A 22,514-nucleotide genomic window follows, 5' to 3' on the forward strand; every position below is an offset into this window, starting at 1 on the left:
CTGGCACTGGGGTGGTATCTTTTTAAAAGGTACAGGTTTGTACCTAAAGGGTTCATTTTGGTACCTTAAAGATACATATTAGCGCATATTAGAAACTGATAGGTACAAAAGCGTACCTTTTCGAAATGTACCGTCCCGGTGACATCTTTTCTATCTTTATTTCTGAGAGTGTTTTTTTTTTTTTTTTTGCCTCACAACCTCTATAAAGCCCTACTAAAAGCCTCTAAAATGGGAGATTGCCATCTAGTGGAGGAGGAAAAATAAGCCTATGGTGATTTATCATAATAATTGTGTGCAAACAAGCAGAGGCAAAATGATAAGCATTTATATTCAGTTAATGACTTTCAGTTAGTTTTGAGGTCTTATTTTTCCTGTTCCTAAAATTTGACAGAATTCACTTTTAGCACATTGTAAAAAATTATAAAATGTAAAAAAAAAAAAAAAAAAAAATTCAGGAAATGGACCAAAATAATCTTGTACTACACATTTTTGTCCATTGAAATGCTCTCAATAGTGAGAACACCCTGCCCGCTAACACAACCTGATTAGCAGTAGAAACCAAGATCTATAATATTTGAAGAAAGGTATTTATTAGCATGTCCATTGAACTCGTGGTCTAAATATATGCAAAAAAAAATGTATTTAATCACTATATGCAACTCATTTTGAATGGCGACTGATGGGGAATAATGCATTGATGCCAAATTGTGTAGTTATAGCATCTACCAGCAGGGGCTAAAATAGCATGCCTTGATACCAAGGAGCAAATCATGGTTCATGGCAGTGATATTAGAGCCCTGCATTCCGGCTGGACCCAACAGGCCCTGAATTATCTATGCCCCTTGGGCCGGGCTTCGGGACAATTCTCACGTCATAGTTCAGATGTGGGCCAGGACTTGGGCCTTTTTTAAGGCTTCTCCTTATTTTTATATTGTAGACATCCACCAACTAGTGATGAAATAAATCGCGGGCTGGTGGAAACAACACTAGACCGTGCTACAGCGACTGTCAAGAGCGGCTCGACGATGTTGTGTTTAGTGTCTAGGAGCACAGAGCAAGAGTACAGTCAGCGCAGCTGAAGAGTTCTGTGTTCTCAACCTAACGCTAGCCGCAAAGCATCGACAAAAGTAATTACCATAAATGTGTCAGGAGGAATCAATAAGGAGATATTTGAATTATTTACTAATAAATAGTGTTTTCTGACTCAGTGTCGCAAGGATGAAGTTGCTGGTCCTGGTTCTCCATCTCCTCAGACACCCCTTCAGAGAGAATTGTATCTTTATGGAGTATCATTTTAATTAAAGAGTTTTTGATTTTTATTTGTTTTATTTTGTTAAGTGTTACTTTATAGCTTTCTATAGATATATTTTTCCTGACTGTAAGACATGTATTCGCTGAGTTTGGGTTCAGTAGTATAAGCTGTTTTGGGAGAAGGGAGAAAAAAGACTGGCTTGGGCTGGTATTATGATAAGCTGTTGGACACGCGCCGGGCTAGGGCCTAGGGGTCTCGGGCCAGGACCACGGCCAGGTTAGGGCCTAAATTTGAGGCCCATGCAGGGCTCTAAGTAATACAGACTACCATTTGAAAATTTGGGGTCAGTAAGATTACTTATAACTAGCTAACCAACTAAATGAATGAATGCTTTCAATCAGCAAGGGCACATTAAATTGATCAAAACTGAAGTCATTAAAGACAGAAAAGATATTTATCATTTTTACTAAAATTAAAAAATGTAAATGTATAAATGAGCACCAAATAAACATATTACAATGATTTCTGAAGGATCATGTGACACTCCAGAATGGAGTAATGACTGCTAAAATTCTGCTTTGCAATAACAGGAATAAATGACACTTAAAAATACAAAAAACAGGTTATTTATATCATTATTATTATTATTATTTTATTATTATTATTTTTTTTTTTACAATATTATTGTTTTCACAGTATTTATAATAAAAAAATGCAGCCCTGGTAAGATTAGAGACATTCAAAATCTTGCCAAACTTTTGAATGGTCAGTATGACCCACCCAATCATTGTGTTTCAGTGGAAAGTACACCAACTTAGAAAAGAAAATTACACAATTGTTTCATGTTTTTTTTTTTTTATCCACCAGTACCCTCCAGTAAAAATCATCATCATCAAAAAAATAAATATGGCAGACAGTTTTTCTCGCTCTGATAGGAGAGCTATTAGACTGGCCCACAGCAGCCTATGGCTGTGGCCTAATTTAACACTCCCTGTGTAGATTTCCAACCCTAAGAGCATGTCGCTTTTTTCTGTCCCGTGGTTAAAAGCAGGAGTGCGAGCTAAACACTAGCAGGAAGTGAAGGGCTTGTCACAGTCCATTTTTATCTACACATGGTCTTGACTCAAAAATGTCCTCCAGCCAAGACAGACATAAATATGCAGAGCAAAAGTGAGAAATACAATCATCACACACTAAATTCTGACATATGCAATAATCCCATAAAGCATTTCGTAAATGAGGTCATAAGCAATTACAATCACCTGTCATTATTCCTGACAGATCAAGCCGGTTTATCATAAGGTTGCGCTAACGTCTGGAAAGCTGTCCACCTGCTGACAAGCAGGTGACCAATCTTATTATAGATAGGCTGCGGTGTAGTGACTAGCATAGCATGGAGACCTGATTGCAACATGTCAAATATTTCACATTTCTTGCACCACGCAGGCCCAAAACCTATCCATTCCTCCAACTTGTCCACAAAACCATGTGATACTGAGGCGTAACGGCACATTTGCACAGTGTGTTGACCGTTAAAAACCATTTGTATCTGTGAATTTAGACACCAAGCACTACATGAAACCGGCGGCACGAGAAGATGGAAATGACTCACGCAGAAACCCACCAAACCTTGTGGCTCCTTAACCCAGATGGCTTATGCAGTTCAACTGAGGACTGGTATGATTCTGTGTAATTACTGTTTACAGTATATAAAGATTTAGAGAGTTTCTAATTAAACAGTTGGGAAATGAATGTTTCCGTATGAGTCTGGTGAGAATCATAACCGTCTATTAGAGACAGCATCAAAGTATGAAAAACTTTACAATAGTTTGACATGAAGTACCCACCTGTTCTTTAACAGAGGCCAAGATGGCAGAGGTGGTCTCCGTCTCGGATCCATCTCCGTTTGAGGCGTTCAGTACCGGACTCAACATGCTGGAGTTCTGTATGTCAGAGTGTTGGTCTGGTACTGGCATTACTTCTGTGAACCAAAACAATAGCATCAATAATTATTCAAGATGAAGGCTTTTGTCATGCTTCAGCATACCACAGCAATCAGTTCAAACAAATCCTTCGCAATGACAGACTTTCAGGTAAAATGGCATAAAAAATCATGGTTTGGCACATTCCTGATGCCATAATACTAATCAAAGTGCTTTATCAACATTTTCAATTGTTTGTCGTGATGTAATAATTGTAAGACATAATATTTAATTAACCATCTCTGTTTCTTTCAGTCTCTCTCTCTCTCTCTCTCTCTCTCTCTCTCTCTCTCTCTCTCTCTTCTTTGGCCTACTTTTCTCTCCTCATCTCTCGAGGTTTGTGATTCCAAACACGATTTTCAGCTTGTTGCCGTCATGCTTTGATTTGTATACATCATCTTAAAAAAAGACTTTGAAAACCCTATCAAACTAAATTGTTAGCTTTGAGGCCAACAAGACGCTAATGTTTTAATAAGCATTTACAAATTTACAAAAGTGGATGCACTTATTTATTGGTAAATTAATATTGTGAAATATTGCTAATAAAATCAAATGTATTCTTGTAATTTCCAGTAATAGCAAAGCTGAATTTTCAACATCATCCCTCCAGTCTTCAGTGTCACATGATTGTTCAGAAATCACTCTAATATGCTAATTTGGTGCTCATGATAAATTTCTTATTATTATGAATGTTGAAAACAGATGTGCTGCTTAATGTTTTTGTGGCTTTTTTTAAAGCTTCCCGAGAGAACCGTCTGCACACAGCAGGAGCAGACAGAAAATGGCTTCTCACATGTGAATGTGGTATGAGGTATGAGCACCAGCACACACAGCCTTTTTACACTACCACCCACATCAGGCACAACTGTGAACACTTCTGTTCTGTAAAGAAGAGTAAACATACAATCAAAAATAGGGAACAGTAAGGTCTGTGAAAACTAATGCTACAGCTGCTTTAGTCACAGGTGAAATAGCAGGTGAAATTTATACTGATAAATAAGTATTGAAAAATACTCAATCTATTCATCAGTTTTGGTAACCTGATGCAGATGCTTTTCATTTCTAGGTCAAACTGATGACTTACTACCAATGAGATCATGCAAAACAAACCAGGACATCAACTAACGCCAGTCCCAGCTGTTTGTGCGTGAGGTTTCAGATGGATTACACTTTTTTTTGACAATAATCTTAGTCATCCATCTGCCTCTGATTAATAGTATCCGGACATCATAAATAAATCATGATTAAAAAATAAACAAAAACCTCAAAATATAATTGCATAAATGGGCTGAAGACCTGTGTTGCATGCCAGTGTTGTGTTGTAATAAAATTAAAAAAAATAAAGAAATAAAAAAAAACACTGAACAATCTTGCTGACCTCAAACTTTTTAAAAATAGTGTGTATAAAATACACTGCAGTTACAGCAAGCCTTTTCATGTTTTACTATGAGAAATTCTCTGCAGATGATAATCACTAAATAGAATCTGAATTTGCAATATTCCAAGTAAACACCAATTCATCATCTATGAAATTTCCAAAGAAAAACAAAATATATATATCTCCATTTCATGCCATTATACTGAATAATCATGTAATATTCATGTAGTTTTGATCGTAATCAGCTGGTATGGTATCTTTAAAATCAAACATGCTGTTGGCTTTATTTGAATTGGTGCTTTTACTTGGAAAATTACAATTTAAAATGTACATTTTATTCAGTGCTGTTATTATATGTGGAGAACTCACAACAAAAAAATATAAAGGCTTGCTGGAACTGGACTGTGCACTAAGAAGCACAATACATGAACCAAAAGTCATAGAATGCATTAATCCAAATGAACATGTAAAATATAATGAGTACTCTGATTTCTGACTCACAAGCATATTACGCAGCATCAAAAGGAAATGGCGAAACTCTTAACATACTGAATAGACCATACAGAAGCTAACTGGCATAACACACTGTGTGTTTAGTAGAAAAAGGAAGAAAAAGAAAAGGCATTACTTAGAAATAGGTAAAAAAAAAAAAAAAAAAAAGCCTAATTGTCTTGAGTCACATGATGGCTACAATCACTCCAAGGCCGCAGTTACCTTAGAAACAGACCTGCACTGCTCAGTGGAAATTTGCTGCAATTTTACTAAAACACCCTCGCACAATGGCCCGACTCTACCTATCAGATCAGCTCAAGACATACAGGAGAGTCCCGTAACACAACCTCAATTTCATTGTCAAACACTAAACAAATTGAACAGTGGGAAGAGTTGGAGCCATTGTTGCCAACCAGCGGTTAGATCCTATTTCATTTCCTCAGTGGCACTTTTTCATTTAAAGTGACAAAAGACACATTTTTGTTATAACGTACTGTACTTTATTATGCTTCCCCAATGACTTTTGTCTGAAAACACTAAGGTAAATGTAGACATTTCAAGTCTTTACACTGGCGTAGCTGTAGATATCAAATAGCTGAGAAGGAGAAATTAATTTGATATCTAATTTGTGAAATGTTCATCATTTTCCTCACTGAAAGCTCTACAACAAAGCAGGAGCTCTCTATCGGGGCTCAGGCACATGTCTGAATGCCTAGTTTGTCTATGACATCATGCTTGAAACCGCATAACAGACCCCCGTTTCCATAGAGATATCAATCCATTATGACAGTCTCTCACCAAGAAGACAACCGTGAGGCATACAGTTGATCATATCGGTGATGCAGCACACCGTAACTAATTCTCCTCAAGATGTTTTGTGCTTATTATTCAAGGTGGTTTTGGACAGCAAAACCACTAGGCTAAAATTTCTAATTGGATCTGCATGAACATCTGAGAAAAATGATAAAAAACTCAAACATTGGCTATGCAGGGTGCCACATCTCTTTTATCGTGAGTAGGGCTGGGTTTTGGCACAAATTTCAAGATTCGATTCTCAGTCACAAGCTTTTGATTCGATTCGATTCAATATCAATTGCTTTGTATATATATCAGGTAGAGTACTTGCCAAATTTTCTCAAGAACAAAAAAATCTCTCAACTAATGCTGTAAAATATAAATGAGAGCCGTTTGGTACTACATTATTATAATATTGAAGGTCAAAATTGAATTGATTTGTAAGCTATAGAATACAACTGTTAAAATTACACAATGAAGTTTTTTTTTTTAAATAATAAAGTTAGAATTACAGAATAATATTTCTATTTCAATTCATTTTTAAATATAAAAATTTAAATGGTGCTTTCATAAAAAAATGGATTTATTCAAACATAAATAAAAACAGTAAAAATTATAATGAACCTGTTATATGGTGCATATATTTAGCAAAATACCCCTCTCTACAGTCTATTTTTCTGGCTGACTTATGAGTTTATGATCACCGAATATGTTCGTTTCTGAGGTAAATGTGACGTTTTACAATGCATGACTTTGTTTCATATTAAAAGCACCCAAGCACAATGCTTACTGCGATTTATTGGATGGGAAGTGTCCTTCAGTGTTCTGTCTATTAACTGAAAACAGGTGAGACTAGCCAATTCTTGGGATTTAAGAATCGATATCCTTCCATAAAAAAGAGAATTGATTAATAATGAGATATCGATATTTTTACCCAGCTCTAAAGGTAAGTATGTTTTTGCTGCATGTGGAGGCTCTTATAGGATGGCATAAGTTAAGATTAACAGGTTAATTTACAGTCTTGTGATTGCACCCAATGGAATTAATCCATCGTCCGTCCTTTGGGATTGCATGCAACTCATAGCAACAATCTCTACGAAAACAGAACCCAGAAATCAGTCCTAGAGAAAACGCCAATTTTAAGTAATCTCATTTGTTTTATGCTTTACATTATGCAATCACACAACCTGTTAATCTTGTTTTCTGCATCAAACATCTAATTTAAGACATCTGCCTTGTTTTTGCATTTTCATCCCCATTATATCCCATTAAGACAATGGCCATATGCTTCTGACAATGGTTTACTCCCCTCTGACGCTCCCTGGTTTGTTTTTTTCCACAGGATTCAGAAGACTTACTCCCAAGATCTGCTCACCCAGTGAAACACCAGATGTTCCAGAAAAACAGATCTAGTACCTACACCCAGAGGACATCAAGGTGTTCGACTGATGTTGCCAATGGCCGGCATAACGGTTACAATCCCAGATTAGTCATATGATCCCACAGGATACTAAAGTATCAAAATGCACAAACAAAAGGCACATATTGTGTTTACAGTCACACCCACATTCGCTCATTCAAACACTTTTTCACACCCAACAGTATTTTCAGTGTAAAATCAGACTTGATTATCTACTGCAATTAATGAGACTGTGAAAATGAGGGTAATGCATTAAGAACTTGCGATTTGAAGATAAATATTTATGTGAAATATTATACGAAATCAAATTTTTTAATCATTATCAAGTATATTAGTTATTTAACTTAGGCTATATGCCGGGGGGATGGGAAGATGAAGGAAAACAAATATTTTTACAGCTTCATTAATCATGCAAACATCAGTCCTTTGTGATCTGACTGCGGACAGATTTGTTTATTTATTGTGTCGCCACACGACTGACAACATTGGGAATGAAACAGCAATAAAATTCAGAGCACACTGCAAGATTAACATGTTCAATAAGGTCTTAAAGGAAACTAATCTCGTTTTCTGTGAGGCTGCGAGATGACGTTATGCACTTCTGCACAAAGCACCGAAATGGGACTGGAGATAATGTGTCTTTTACATTGCAATCGGTATATTAATTTAACCGTGTCTTTGCTTTACCTGTAAACATTTTTAGTGTACTAGCAATGCATCGTGTGTTTGCAAGTCATATCAAATTACAAAATCAAGAGGGACCAGTAAAAAAACGGACTAAATTTGGTTATGCCCTTGCATAGCATATCAAATTCAAGACCTAATTAACTATCAGCAAAAGTCTTTGGAGGAGAATTGTATAGTTTTTCAATACATGTCTCATTGCCCAAAATGTCAATGATACATTAAGAAGCAGCGCAAATGTGAAGCATTTAAAATGCTCCTCGGATCATGTTCTCAAAGGACAGCAGAGCGTGACATCGATGATAAAAAGTAATTATGTGAGGCTCGCTGTGATAAAACAGGCCCCACTGCTTATTAGGGCTTTTTCTCCTCTATAGTCTCTGGTGGTAATGTTTGAGTGCATTTTATTTTTTCAATGGCCACCTCTGCCCCTCTTTATTTTTGTGAAATATAAGTATACAACAGTATATAAAAGGTAAAGCATATGCTCATTAAGAAGTATAATTGAAACAAGTATCCCTTTGCCATCCGTTTACCAATGAGAGGCATTATTTTTCAGTCTCTGGTTGGAAAAGAGCAAGAAAAGGCTTTTCGGTTTAACTCACTGATAAAAAAAAAAAAAAGTTTGTTTACATGTCACTGCATTATTAACTTTTCAAATCTGTTTGCAACCTTCAACTGTCATGAAAGAAACTACTGATGATTTGTCGTTGTGTCGGGGAAATGACAGAAAACATATTTGCAATACATTGCAAAATGCATCATGGGATATCAGTATAAGGCTTTGATTTTTCAAGCGTGGCATGAGGACATTGCTGCCATGCCTGTGTAGCTCTGGGTGGAAGCGGTTGGCTCAGTAAAAGAGCCCTGACCTAGTATGGGATTAATGACTTTGCTGCCGGAGAGAGTTGACATTGCTGAGAGCTGTGTTTACTAGTGTTATCTATATACAAGAACAGCAGTGGAAATTTAATACACCCACTGAGTTCTCCGAGACAAAAGCAGTGTGTTACTCCTTAAGGAGGAAGAAAGTGAATAAAACAGAGACCTAACCTTGCAAACATTCATTTTCTCATGTCAACCTATTTGGTGTGTTTGTTTGTGTAAAGCTAATTGAAGACTAATTATCTATGGAAAGTACAACTTCTTTCTCTCTCTCTCTCTCTATCTCTAAAACATCTCGAGGTGTGGTAAACATGGTACTAGCAAAATAACAATTGACTCCGGGTCTGTTGAATTATTGAAAAATAACTATAACTCAAAGTCTATAACTTAATTAAATGACTTTAGTCTATGAGAAGAAAGAACTATAAGAAGCCACAAGGGTGAACTGTCCAGTTGGTCACTATAAAAAAGCAGTTGTGGACTGAATCAATACCACAACTGACCAATCAGAATAAAGTATTTCATCTAATAATAATAAAATAAAGTTGCATAGTGGCATAGAAAGTAAGCAAATTCATGACCCAGTTTGTCATAATAGCACCATATTAACACAACGGCTATTGGACATAACATTATATCATAAGATAAACAATAAGATAAAATCTGCTTAAAATATTATTCAGATAAACTGATATTCCATAAATAATCTCACAATTCCCATCCAGCATTTTCTAGATATTTTAAATGATTCCAGTTAAAAAGCAAACTATTAAATTGGGAACTTTAAACCGTCCTTCACACACAAAAAAAATAAATCAAAAATTGATTGTCTTTAGAAAACTGATTGCCAAATGCGGGGGGTGCGCGCAGCATGTTAAAGCTGAATCGTCTCAGTTTCTACACTTATCATGATCAAATGGCCATAGCCTTCAAATACACATAACCTTATGGCCATGGTAATATATCCATGCTCATAGCAAAGAAATGTTCTTATAACGGAATAAACTAAATTGTGGCCGAGGAAGTGTTTGGCGTTTATAACGTAATCTGGCATGATATTTATTTGATTATAGGCAATAATAGAAGCCTTTTTTACTTGCTTTGTGCCTACCAATCCAGTCCTTTTGTAGTAACGTAGTTTTCTGCCTCAAAATGACTTTGATTGCATTCATGGTTGTTATATTTGACAGATTATAGCTCATGCAGTCCTTTTTACCTGTTGAAATGCCTTTAAATTGCACAATAAACCCATTAAAAATGCATTTTTACACTTGCCAAAAAGTGATTACAGACTCTACTTATTGACTGAGCTGTTCTTTCTCCTTCAAAATGACTGGATTTCATTAACGGTTGTTATATTTTTGACAGATTATAGCTCATGCAGTCCTTTTTATCTGTTGAAATACCTGTAAATCGGACAGTAAAACCCATAAAATGTTTTTTTCGACTAGCCAAAAAGTAATTACAGAGTAGGCATGGACCGATTACCAGTTTCAAGGTATACCGCGATTTGAAAAATTCACGGTTTAAAAACCACTAATATTTTCCATTATACCGTTCCTGAGGTATGCGCTGTTTTCTATGTCTCCTCAATGACTGAAAAAGTATGGAATTACATTTGGTTCAATAAAAATGAACATTACTTTATAAAACTGAATGTTACTTTTTCAGAAACTATCAAAAATATGCCATTACAAAAGAAGAAAAACACAATGAAAATGAAAAAAAAATTACTCAGTCGTACAAATGTAATAGGCTCTTCAAATATGCTTCACTCTTTGTTAATGTTTTTGAAAGATTCTTTTTCGCTAATCGTGGATTCTGAATGCATTGCCACAGATTTCGCTTTTGCTTCACAGTTTTTCGTTTGGTGTTTTGACTTAAACTTCTCCTGAGGGCGGGCTTAACAATGACCTACTCTGATTGGATAGTGAACTTTTGATGGTCAGGTTCTCTCTGACCGGGAAGTGCAGACGTCACTCAGTGGCACGCATATAGGAAAGCTCTCGCTGTGATTAAATCTGACCTCTACTGCAAAAATTATTTTTCACAGACAAAGTGAAAGAAATTACTTTTAAGCTCATACACAGGTTCTACCCTGTAAAGATGTTTATAGATTTAAATCTGACATTGATCTTACAAGCTCTTTTTGTTCGAGTTCTGAAGAAACTGTACACTTATTTTTGTCATTTCACTACACTCGGAAACTTTGGGATGATATTGGTGTGTTTGTCAAGTTTAAGATTTTGCTAGGCTTCTCACTACATATGAAAAACATTATATTTGGGTATTATGACTCTATTGGGTATTATGACTATTATGAGAGAACCTGTCCATCAAAAGCTCACTATCCAATCAGAGTAGGTCACTGTTAAACCTGCCCCCATGAGAAGTTTGAGTCAAAACACCAAACGAAAAACTGTGACGCAAAATCAAAATCTGTGGCAATGCATTCAGAATCCACGATTAGCGAAAACGAATCTATGAAAAACATGAACAAAAAATGAAGCATATTTGAAGAGCCTGTTTAAATTTGTGCGACTGAGTTCATTGTTTTCATTTTCATTGTGTTTTTCTTCTTTTGTAATGGCATATTTTTGATAGTTTCTGAAAAAGTTATGTTCAGTTTTATAAAGTTTTGTTAATTTTTATTGAACCAAATGTAATTGCATAAAAGAGTAGGAATCCCTCAGGCTGAGTGCAGTGTAGAGTAACACTGACCCCTCCTCCCCTTGTTGGTGCGAGCGAGCAGTCAGTCACATGTGTGTATGATGGCCGAACTTAAGGCCCGGCTACACTTCACATTCAGCAATCCTTTCCGTCTCGCTCAACAGCTTTCAAAAGTATACTCAACCGTAGATGAGCGCGGACGGATGAGCTCGACACATGCGCAGTATCATGGGGTGCGCGGCTGTCAATGAGCCCTCTTGATGATGAAATTAACATAATGCCGACGGTTCAAATCTGGGTGCCCACTATGAACTTGTCTTAGTTGGAGGTTTTGAGTTGTAGAGTTGTTGATTCTGATTTGGAATAATCAAAGACTTGAGTTTACAGTGAAGCAGTCAATGTAATTTCTCCTCATTCTAGGTCTAAATAATCCAGGCAGTCAAGGTTAGAATGTATTTCAACCCTCCTATCAAATATTTTCTGGAGCACTGATAGCATGTGCATAAGCAAGTCAGCTCCCCAATGCATTGGTTGTGCTCATATAAGATGTTTCCATGGTACACTGGCTAAATGAAGTTGAGGAAAGATCACTCACTCACTCACTCACTCACTCAAGCACTTGATCTGTGTACAAAGCAGTGCTGGGAAAAGACACCCCACAATAACAGCAAGACAATTTAATGCACAATGGAAATAGGAGGCAAGAGGAGGCTATTTGATTTCTAAGTCATATCCAAAGGATTCTGTTTGCTCATAATTGAAAAATAAACAACAACAACAAAAAAAATTACACGGCTCTGGGGAATACTTGATTCTGATTAGTCAATCAATTACTTAACTTTACCTAACAACAAGCAATACATTTGTTACGGTATTTATTAATCTTCGCTAACATTCGTTAATAAAAATACAACTATTATTTGTTCGGGTTAGCTCATTAAATACATTAGTGACAATTTAGAGACCAGTTCTTACTGTTAACTAGTTTTTTATTAGCATGCATGTTACTAGCATATCGACTGTTTATTAGTACATATAAAGCACATATTAATGCCTTATTCTGCATGACCATATTTTAGATCCCTTAATCCTACCATTACCTAAACTTAACAACTACAGTACCTTACTAACTAATAATAAACAACAAATTAGTTTACTAAGGCAAGTCGTAGTTAATAGACTGTTAATAGTGAGAACTGGTCCCCAAACTAAAGTGTGGCCAATATATTAAATTATATACAGGTACATCTTTTGATTGTAATTAATAATAATCATGCACACATTATATGTATTAAGTGATCTTTTCTCTTTCACATCCTTTGAGGTTAACTATGGTGTTGGCACATCTAGCTACAAATTAAGTGTATACATCAAGCCTCAAATCGAGTCATGAAAAATTCCGGGTCACTATTTGGTAGATCTTCTGAGGGACAATCATAAAATATAAAAGCCTCTGCTCTTTACTACATATAGCTATTACTACATACTGTGAGTGTCAGCTCAGATGACAACAATGGCAAGCATCTGTGTCATCACCAGCTTTATCTCTGGGGTCATTATCAGAAAAGGAGACTGAATCGGTCCACACCAAGTGGCTGGAGTCAAGTCTGGCATTTATCAATGGGTCTATTACTTTCTCCTGAGCAGAATACTGAATGCTATATGAGCTTGATATAGACTTCCTCTGGCCCCCTACAACAAAACAGTTACAAATATTACAGAAAAATTCTGTTACTATTAAAAAAGTTTGAAAATATTAGCATTTATAACAAAATATTCATGGCAAATAAAACAAGACATGCAAAAGTAACAAGATAAATCTACAATAAACTGCGGTTAACCTCTTATATCATATGTGAATACGAAATTAAGCATACCAGCACTCTGCTTTTGCACATTTTGATGTCTTCACACCAAGTTTAAGCTATTGATTAGCTACCTGTAAATTGTTCTGAATTTGCAGGCCCAATGATAGAGAAGGTCAGGTTAAAACAGTTTTCTAGTCTTATCTGTATCAAATACTTGAACGTTTAACATTTAACAACAAACATTATAAATGTTTGTGTTTTTTGAATATATACTGCAAATACCCCAAACAGGACTGCTACTTGTCCTGTTTTCCTGTAAGATATCTCTGTGAGGTCTTCAACAGTACACAACCTGTTACAAAATGTATGCACAGCTCGCCCATTCTAAATCAAATGCAGCCATATGCTGAAGCTAGCAGGTTAATACAGTATGCATACAATATTTCACAGTCATGCACTGTTGCTCTCTGAGAGCATGCTCTTGGTGTTGGTGCATCAGGACATTAAAATATTGAATACCAGGGCCAGGTCTGCTGAAACCTTTCTACACTGAAATAAAAAAAAAAAAAAAAAAGGAAAAAAAATCCATATGCAATGTATAATTTATGATCAACCTGAGAATGTCTGATCCCCTGAACGATCAATATTGTCTCTCTCCATCTCTCTCTCACTCTCCCTCTCTTACTCACATTAAATCTCTTTTTTTGTCAGTAGAAAAGTACTTTTGTGCCAGTAAAAAAAAACTCTTGAAGACTCAAAACTCAAAAAAGACAAAATAACTGCTTATATACCTAAACTGTAAAAATGTGTTTTACAGTAATAATTGGTTAAATTACCTTATATTAAATTACCTGTATATATATATATATATATATATATATATATATATATATATATATATATATATATATATATATATATATATATATATATACAGTAAATAATGTTCTACTTTAAACAATATGTAGAATGTTACTAATATATATATATATATATATATATATATATATATATATATATATATATATATATATATATATACAAACTATAATTATGTAGAGAAATTTTTTATATTATAGCCTATTTAAATTTGTTTCCCAGAATTCCCTACATAAAATAATTTTTAAAGAACTGCAAAATATACAGTGACCAAAATGGCATCCTGTAAAGTTTGCAATCTTCACTGTATTTTTACAGTAAAATTTTTGCAACCACAGCCACCAGGTTTTTTTTTTTTTTTTTACCATAAATGTATTAAAAATTCAAGAATAAAAAAGATAAACGTAACAAAACAGCTGCTTATGCATAAGTGAGCACCAACATACTATTGATAACATATACATGAATGTACCACGTGGTGGAAAAGATAGCATCTTATTCAACACACACACACACACACACACACACAAATCACATGTGGGCCTAATATCTTCTATACCAACTGAATTATTGTTCATTATTTTTCAAAACGGACTTTAACTTTAACTAATTAAGTGCAGAGAGAGGCGGTCAGTCTAGCCACAGAGCCTACAGCCCTCCCATTTCTCCATCAACGCAGCTAAACTAATAAGCTTTATTCATCTTTTATACTAAATATTCTTTTAAACAATGTTTTATAAAGGATTTTTCTATGTCACAGGGTCAAAACCGAAAATTTTCAGCGTAATGCTAGGAAACAAATGAGTCAACTCGAACCAGCAAATTAAGAAATTCTAAATGAATGGACACATATGAAAACGGTGCTTTACAAGCAAAGCCGTTGACAGTCTGGATTTCATAACGAAACGCGAGGAACGTGCTGTAAAACTAGACAAAGAAACAATGCCCATGGACTGGTGTAATCTTATAAATACATCATTGAAATTTAGGTCAATAGGGAAGTAATAGGTTTTCTGTGCTCGCGCTCCCCCTCCCATCCGTCTTGGATGGAGAATGATGCTCTAATGGATTCCATTTTCGGTTCCCAGCCTGCGCTCACAGCCCTGTGAATACGAGCATTAAATGCGATGTATATATATAAAAAATCCCTAAACACAAAACCAGCGGCATCCACATGTTAATAAATACAAAACATGTGCTATTACTACGCGTACCGGGGGGGTTCGCAACCGTTCCTAGCGTTTTCTTGGCAGATATCGTGTTTGTAGGTGGGGAATGTTACAGATGGAAATGCAACTGGAATGACATTGCGCTTACCGAATAATGTCCAGAGGAACAACGCTCTTCTCGCTTCCCCCTCCCCGAATTAAAGCCGACAATTCACAGCGAGCGACACATGGAAATCATTCCCAACGACTGGCATTGAACGCAGAAGAGATGCTGGTGTGTTTAGGAAAGGACGGCATCCGCTAGGTATCCAAGGAAAACCGTGAGGATTGAAGAAGACCGGAAATCTGCGGTGGGTAGCCGCGAACCCAGCAGCAGCAGCTCCTGCTTTCTCCCTCTCTCTCCTCCTCTTCCCTGCTGGACCATCCCCATCCGAGCACCTTGCTGCAGTGATGACGACGCGTCCCACAGCGACATCTCGCGGTCACGTTTGGTATTGCACCTTCCATAGGAACGCCAGGGTGTCGACGTAATTTTTGGTCCACACAGTGCAGTTTAATTTTCCTTTGCGTGGTTTTAGAGAGATCTGAATCCCTCTGAAATAATAATTATGGGAACGTCACGTTCAAGAGATATGTGGTCAAAAAGAATAGCTTGCCAAAATTACAATTTAATATGAGCAAAACTGCAACAGTGCCATTTTGAAAGAATATAGTTCATCGATTTTTGGTGGGGTTAGGCAAATTAACAATCCATAGTTTATGGTTATTCAACATGTGAAGGCAGCAATACTTTGGCCAAGAACTGAGATTTAATTTTTTTTTTGGTTGACTGTATATGTACATACTGCACACACATTAACAAGTAAACAAACAGAGACAAATGCATATCAAACACACGCACACACGCACACACACATTAAATAAGAGTATAACTATCTAGCATAAACTGAATGTATGTCCAAAATTAGCATTATTTATTTAACATAGAAATGTGATGTGCTAGTCTAGAAAGTGGCTAATCCAGTTATCAGCTTTTCCTTTAAAAAAAGAAAAAGAAAATGTCTGTTATTGCATCTTGCAAACATTGCCAAGTTTCTAGATGGACGGAAAAAAGCCTGTTACATTATCTTTGAGAGCTGCATAAAGTCAGCCAATTAGATTAGAGCTTGCCAGACCAAGAAAGTGCTTTTACAAGTTTTTTAACAAGTCAAGTCAAGTAACTTTTATTTATAAAGTGGTTTAAACAATACTGATCATGTCAAAGCACTTTACAGTATTAAATAGGAAAATAGTATGTAAATAATGCAAAATGACAATAGTAAACACTCAATTTTCAGTTAAAGGCAAGGCAGAGGACTCATCTGGTTTTTGTGTTACGTATTATATAACAGAATATGGATGGTCAGTGGAAATGCCGTCTGAAGCTAACATCCATAACATTTTTAAGAGACAATTTAAAGAAGGTTTTTTTAGATATGGGCTAACACATTTGTAAAAGTGTGAATCATGATCAAATTATTCTTTCTCTTTTGAGGCATGGTGAGGTAATAGAGTAAATGGACAACCAGAAGGACATTTTCTGTTTGATCAGTTTAGATCACTGCTGCCTTTGTCTGTAAAGGTATTCAGTGCAGACTAAAATGTCAGCATGATGTCATGTGAGAGGCACCATTGTATGAAAACACTGTTAATCCCATTTCTGCCAGCCACCAGCCAACACAACACACATAGAGACAGCGTGTCTGGAGGGGGTTCTTCCGCTGTGGACACAGGAGTTCATTCACTCTGGTGATATTGAGTGGAAGATTAGAGGAAGGAAAAGCACATACTTAGTTCCCTACTCACAATTAACTCCCATTCCATTACAATTCATCATCTGACAATGAATGTTTCTTGTGTTTAGATACACAGTCAGAATCACAATCCAAACACTGACTTTATGCAGTCACAGTAAATAAAAAAATACTCTGGGACCACCAGACAGGCACTGCCACCACAAACACTTATGTAATAAGAAATTACAAATAAAATGCTTTTAGCAGACTGATGTGTCCAAAGGCAGAGACTACTCCTAAATTTAAGAAGGCAAACTACAGTAATTCTGAACTTTAAAAGTTTTGCTACACTACCAGCTGCTAAACAGCTACACTGACACTATATTTTATTTTTATAAAGAAGTATTAAAATGGCACTAAACAATACAGATCTCAATTGGAGCTATGTACACAATAAACATACATGTATCACAACAAAATAGAAAAACCTGAATTAATACAACTGAGTTGAAAATATGTGACAAACAGCAGCATTTAACTAAATATTTTCATTCTAAAATGCATTTCCCATTGCTAGATACATTTCCCATTTTGAAATGTAGTGCTTATTAAACAGTTGCATACATGGTTTACTAAAGCAATAATAATGGAAGTCATTGTAGACATAGCAGCAATATTTTTTTATAATTTAATAAATGTAACAAATTAAAAAGACGGGATGCTGTTAGACATGTTAGACTCTGCTGTTAAGCCTCATAGAACAGTCGCCAAATTTTAGCCACACCTCCTCTTTTCTTTGTCATATCCATGGTGACTATGCAATTACATACCCATAGATATACCCAGGTATAGGTATCTATAATATTACCTGTCATATCAATGACCTATCGAGCCAAAAAAACAACAAAAAAATCACTCAGCTTCTGCTTCCAATATATGGACTGGCCGCTGTGAACAAGTATAATGACTGACAGGCAGAAGGCACCTGAAAAGTCATTTGATTGGCTAAACAGAGAATCTCACCACAGCCCACAGCCTCTTCTTATGTTACTGTTTCCAGGCTGTTACAGCAATATCTCAAGACTCTTACTATTTCAGTGGTAAGCTGTACTTCAGGGAGCACTAACATTTTCTGCATACCATTTAAACAAATCTCTACAGCATTAGCATATTGTAGTGATGAGGTGCCTTTTCGTTGACCACTAGGGTGTAAACAAAAACCCTATCAGCTGTGGTTACTGGTTTTGTGGTTTATGGTGGGTGCTGATCGGTCCCACATGATGATGTATTTATGGTATTACAGTATATAATTAGTCATAGTTTACTGGAAGTGGCTTTTGGGTTTGCCAATCAATTGTTCAATCTCAACATCAGTGCAGGGATGTAATTTTAGTCGCCAACCAACTATGGGTGTCAGGACAATCTGTAATTTATTTGTTTTTCAAAATGTCGGGCTAACTAAACAGCAGACAAAAAGAACATTGTGTTTACATCAGAATCAATCATATCCAGTAAGAAATAAGGTATTTCCATTCACCATAAAAGAAACAACATGAAAGAGGAAGAAGTAACCTATAATGTCCTAACAGAAGTCAGGTTAATGTTGAAATGAAGCAGTTCTGAAAAGTAGTTATTTCACAAGTAAAAGCCGATTGAGGATGTAGTTAGTTAGAACACTTATGCAAGTGTTTCGATGCCTCTAGTGGGTGCTAAAATACAAAAAGGAATTCTTCCTTTGCAGAAATGAAAATTAACGCAGTTATCGAACCCTATTCACTATTTTTTAATTGCTTTAACTTATTTCATAAGTCTTATTTATGTTATTTGAAGTGACTTCTTAAAAATTTAAAATGACTGTTTTTGTGTCACACCTTAAAGTCAGGGTCTTCACTAAGCAGTTATGGGTCTGATTCTATTATTAGCGCTATTCTATAGCAATATTGATGTAACGTTATTAGGAACTCACACCCTTTCTGACTGGAAGACCTCAGGCAGTACGAGTCGGCAGTAACACATCTAGCACCATCACACGGAAAACTGGGCCCCCCAAGGATGTGTGCTGAGCCCCCTCCTCTTCAGTCTGATGAGACACATCTGCACACCATCACACAACTCCAACCTCTTCATTAAGTTTACGGATGCCACAACTGTAGTGGTTCTCATTAGCAACAGAGATGAGACAAACTACAGGAGCGAGGTTATCCGCCTGGCCGGATGGTGCAGTGACAACAATCTCTCTCTGAATTTGGAGAAGATGAAGGAGATTTTTGTTGACTTCAGGAGAGTGCATACTCAACATGTTCCTCTGACCATCAACGGTGCGACTGTGGATAGAGTGAGCAGCACCAAGTTCCTGGGTGTCCACATCACAGAGGACCTCTCCTGGACTGACAACACCGCAGTGTTATTTTACATTTAATTGTTCGGTTTCTGTACCTGGACACCTACAAACTTGCAAAAACTGAAACATTGTGTAAATAGCACAAATAAATAAATAGAACTAACATACAAATGAAACAATTTCAAACAGGGCCCACTGGTAAAACTTGCACCCCGCTTTGGCCCTGCTGTTCACTATCACATTCACCTCTTCAGTCAGTTTAAATAAAGAATGGCTCTCTGAGCTTTTTGTCGCTTTAATCAGACTGAATAAGCAATTTTGCACTACAATCATTTTATCCGCCCTGTTTGTTTACTTCACGGGTTTGCACTCTATCTGCCATTTGCCTTGTGCTGCTTTATTTAAGGTTTTTTTTATTTGCATAATTGTTTTTTATATTTAATCTGTATCTATCTGCATTTTCATGCTCTACTGTTAGGGTTATCTGTAGGCACCAAGGGTCTGAGACTAACACAATTTCAATTATCTGTATGTACTGTATGTGCTGTACAAGTGGAAGAATTGGCAATAAAGCAGACTTGACTTGACACCCACACCTTATCACTCACTTGAATTGACCACTGGTTTGACAGTTTTATTCCAGATAAAAATAAAAAAATTAAACAAATCTTAAGTACAAAATAGATTTCATAAAATATATATATATATATATATATATATATATATATATATATATATATATATATATATATATATATATATATATATATATATACATTCCAAACATTTAGAGGTGGGAATTGCAGGGTACCTAAGAATACAATAAAAATCATGATACATGGCTCATGTGATAATATTGTGCACACAATATACAACATACAACAATTTTCTATGAACAGGAAAACCATCCCCTTGAATTTATAAGTTTGCATACATCTCTACCAGCAAAAGCAATCATATCAATGCAGCTGAAAGCAGTGAAAGCAAGTAATACTTCATTTATGTAATTCATTTCTTCAGTCTTGCCATATTCACTCACATAATACACTCTGAATCCTTGATAGGGCAAAAAACAAAAAAACACGACCAACAGGAAAACAACGTTCTTCAGTTGTGCCCAGAACTCCTGACGTTGACATGTGGCCTTTCCAAATGTCTTACTCACTTTGAGCAGAAAATAAACTTGGAAAAATGCCAGCACACTCCAAACCAGTATTACTAGTATACAAATGACATAGTTTAATGTTTTCACAGTAGGATCCATGAGAGCCTTACCAAAATGAAAGCAATGAGTTGAGTCATTCTGTGCCTTTCCATATTTAGCAATGGTTGCTGGGAACAGAGAGCCGAATATGACCAACCAGACGGTTGCACTTGCAATTGTAGCGTGAAGAATGCGATGAAACTTTAGCTTGTGGTGCCGAACAGAGTGCTCCACATAGCGCACAATTAGAAGGAAGGCATAGAAGATGAATGAAAGATACATGTGGGCATGGATCATAACACTGACAATTTTGCAGAAATGTATGCCCAGAATCCAGAATCCATCAGAAGCATAATAGTAAATGCGAAAGGGCACCGTGAGAAGGAAAAAAGAGTGCACTGCTATCAGGTTGATCACAGACACTTTGGTAAAAGAGAGACGTCTTTGGGACTGTAGCATACAGGACATTAGTACAACATTCAGAGTCCCAGCGAGAAAGATGAATATATATAAAACAAGAAGAGCAATTCTAATGTCCTCCGGCAGGCGAGTTTGGATTGTGGTGTTGTTTAGGATCATGCCTGATACTGTGATTTAGAGAAAGACAATTTAGTTTTTACTTCTAAGAAATGACTTTTAGATTTAAGATTAAATATAATAGAATATATGAAACATAAACTCACATTTTCCCAAAACTCTTTCCTGTTAAAATGTTTTGGCCCTGAAAAATACAAGACAGATTAATTACATTTCTTTTTGTGAATTTGTTTCTTTTTTTTTTTTTCCTAACATCTTGAAGAACAGTAAGTAAATAAATAAATAGATGTTTAAACTTCGTAAAAATGAAAAAGTTTAGTTAACTTGAATTGTGAAGTTGTACTATGTGACAACTTGGCTATCTGAATACAAATCTAAGGTAAGTTTGAATGCAGCACAACAACAACAACAACAGTAATGGTCATGTCTTGCCTGTCAAGGTTAAAAAGAATTTGAAGATCTTCTTGGGTGTTTTAAATGTGCTGGCATTGATGGTTCTTTCATATGATGTAATATTAGCAGAAGCAGAAGTTTCAAAACACTTGCTGCTTCCACTTAATGCTTCTAAAGACCTTTCACTTTTGAAGAAAGGTGCAAAAAAGAAAAATATGACAAAATCATAAATCTATGTAACTGACTGTTTTTGTCAAGGCAACCAGTGAAATGTATTTGTAAAATAGTGCTAACATGTTCTTCATTTTTTAACATAACACAATAAAATTAGGTTTATTCGGCAAAATAATACTAAATAAACAACTATTTTAAACAATTTTCTACTCAGTTTTTACAGTGTTTGGCACAAGAAAATGATTGCAGATACTTACCAATTTACCCGTAGTGAATGTCAATATTCCTTCAGCAACAGCATGCGGAAAGTTTGAAGTAATGAAGACAAGCTGAAGTTCAATCCATTTGCTGTAGGTGCCAAGAGAATTGAAGGTGAATGTGATGTCAGCATTTCAGTTCATGTGTAAATCTTATGTCAATGTCAAACGGACAGCCTCCGGAGCCTTCAGAAAACACCCCTCGACTGTTATTTGAAACATGAACGATTTACTAATTTCACGTACAAGGAAGTTAACATTGCAATGTTTTCTTTCTCAATCTGGCCTTCCTATTACATATTCTTCTGTGTTTTTATTTTTGTCTTTTGCCAGCTAACATGATCATGAAAGGTCACATATTCTCACAAGACTTGTTATTTTGACAATATCAACTAGGCAGAATAATAATATGCCCAATG

At 35.9% G+C, this 22,514-nt stretch overlaps 1 protein-coding gene and 1 long non-coding RNA gene across 6 annotated transcripts in view; both read right to left on the bottom strand.

The window, feature by feature from the left end:
* Positions 1-15,831, bottom strand: part of LOC113117852 (catenin delta-2-like) — a 68,448-nt gene extending 52,617 nt beyond the window's left edge. For 4 of the 5 annotated variants that reach the window (XM_026286797.1, XM_026286792.1, XM_026286785.1 and 1 more), the window contains exons 1-2: positions 15,563-15,831; positions 3,100-3,233 (exon numbers count right to left, since the gene is read on the bottom strand). In XM_026286797.1, coding sequence (XP_026142582.1) covers positions 3,100-3,228 — 129 coding nt within the window. In that variant the 5' untranslated portion in view covers positions 3,229-3,233; positions 15,563-15,831. The remainder of the gene's footprint in view (positions 1-3,099; positions 3,234-15,562) is intronic. The other variant, XM_026286788.1, reaches the window with a different exon arrangement.
* Positions 15,832-20,316: 4,485 nt separating this feature from the next.
* Positions 20,317-22,301, bottom strand: LOC113117904 (uncharacterized). The gene is made up of 3 exons (XR_003294226.1): positions 22,096-22,301; positions 21,418-21,455; positions 20,317-21,321 (listed from the first exon to the last, which is right to left on the bottom strand). It is a non-coding gene; the product is annotated as an uncharacterized LOC113117904 (long non-coding RNA).
* Positions 22,302-22,514: the final 213 nt, after the last annotated feature.

The sequence above is a fragment of the Carassius auratus genome, chromosome 2, assembly GCF_003368295.1.
Source record: "Carassius auratus strain Wakin chromosome 2, ASM336829v1, whole genome shotgun sequence".
Taxonomy (NCBI): domain Eukaryota; kingdom Metazoa; phylum Chordata; class Actinopteri; order Cypriniformes; family Cyprinidae; genus Carassius; species Carassius auratus.